General features: G+C 42.2%; 1 protein-coding gene across 1 annotated transcript in view; it reads right to left on the bottom strand.

Annotated features, from left to right (window-relative positions):
- Positions 1-86: 86 nt before the first annotated feature.
- The window catches only part of LOC106805900 (ral GTPase-activating protein subunit alpha-1-like), a 35,373-nt gene continuing 33,647 nt past the window's right edge, over positions 87-1,812 (bottom strand). The window contains exon 6 of the mRNA XM_014807669.1: positions 87-240. Within this exon, the coding sequence (XP_014663155.1) occupies positions 87-240 (154 nt within the window). The remainder of the gene's footprint in view (positions 241-1,812) is intronic.

The following is a 1,812-nucleotide window of genomic DNA, read 5'->3' as shown; positions in this document are numbered from 1 at the left end:
GGAGAAGAAGAGAAAGAAAGAGAAAGAAAGAGAGTGAGAGAGAGAGAGAGAGGAGGGATAACTCGCCACATGTGTAATAAGGTACATCACCGATATGGTGCAGTGTACTCACGCACGCCTAGGACCTGATCGAACGCTCGGTTCGACGGACTGAACACCTTCGCCGTGAACTCCTCGAAGCTCGTCGGATCCTTGAGGCTCTTCACAACGTTGTCGATGTACTTTGCTCGCTCCTCGAAGCTGATAGATCACGCATTAAGGAAATCTATGACCGGTGGTATAGACAGCGTCAGAACTGACATTGCAGGAAGTGTGATGTATGGCGAGGGACATAACAGAGTAGCACATCGGGCACGTGTAACCTTACGCGCAGTAGGTGTGCTGTGGTGGCAGCATGCAGTTGAGATTTAGTCCAAACAGTGCATTTTTAATCAGGGTATTGCGCCAAGTTTGCGAGGAGTGCATTTGTAAAGATTCTGCCTCGTTTTATTGTTGACATAAAAAGTAATAACTAACTACATTATATACATCATCAACTCTCAGCTGATAAGGTTGTTTTTAGATTATTCCCAATATTTGCCAATAGCATTTACATTGATGTTAATCATGTTTCATCACGTTAAATGTTAATATTATATCTGGAATTTAAACCAAAATCAGGTGATAGAATGCGACTGAAATCACCTATTGCCAGTTCAATGGCATCTAACATACGTACTCCTTAATGTCTTTAACAGGTAATTTGTTTGAGAAGAAACATATGGTTATATAGTTGTTTCCATGGCAACAACAAGAATAGATGCAGATGTAAATTCACGGCACTTTGCCGGCTAGGTACCATCATTTACGTCATTGTACCACTATATACATCATTAAATATGACAAACATACGCACACACGTACACACACACGCGCACGCATGCACACGCACACAAACACACTCACACACACACAGCAACACATTAACATATCATGTGTTTTATATACCATATATATATATATTGTTTTATTTATGTTTATATCAGATTTTTATATTATGTATATTTCTGCCACTCCTGATTTATATGGTTAAGATGAGTAGTAGAGTATAGTTAATAGTAATAGTTACGCAAAGAAAATAAAAGTAAAAGAAAAGGAAATAGAAAGGTTTAGTAATGAGCAAAGCAGTTGTCTGACGCTGTGACAGTGGCTTATGTAGAGGAACTGATGATGACACACAAAACAGCCGTAACCACAATCGGATACGTTCTCATTTCTTTACAGTGCGTTAACACCTGACAGTATCAATCCACTACGCGGACAAGTACTGACAAGTGCGCGTAATTCGGAATTTGGCGCGGCGATATCATGGGATTTGCTGCCTGACAATTGACGCGTGATTCGCTTCGTTGCGAGCGCTCGTTCATTAGATGGCGGCTTTTCTAATTGAAGGACTCGCTGTAACATCGGATTAGACTAGATACCGCGACGGCTGGGAAAGGTATTCCCATGGTAACTATACATCATCATCATCAGCAGCGGCAGCAGCAGCAGCAGCATCAGCAGCAGCAGCCGCAATAGCAGCAACAACAACAGCAACATGAACACCACAAGACGCAGCAGCAGAAATATATCCACGTGAACGCATATAACTAGAAGACATGCCCAGCATTTTTAAATATGGCAATGTAATGAAACTAATTTGCTCCATCGCATTGCCAAACCCCTGTATTCCTGACGACAGCGACGCAGCCGGACACACACACACACACACACACACACACACACCACACACACACACACACACACACACACACACACACACACACACAC

This window comes from Priapulus caudatus, unplaced genomic scaffold (genome assembly GCF_000485595.1).
Source record: "Priapulus caudatus unplaced genomic scaffold, Priapulus_caudatus-5.0.1 Scaffold132, whole genome shotgun sequence".
Lineage (NCBI taxonomy): Eukaryota > Metazoa > Priapulida > Priapulimorpha > Priapulimorphida > Priapulidae > Priapulus > Priapulus caudatus.
Note: the sequence above shows the minus strand (reverse complement) of the source record. Positions and strands in the feature narration are given on the sequence as shown.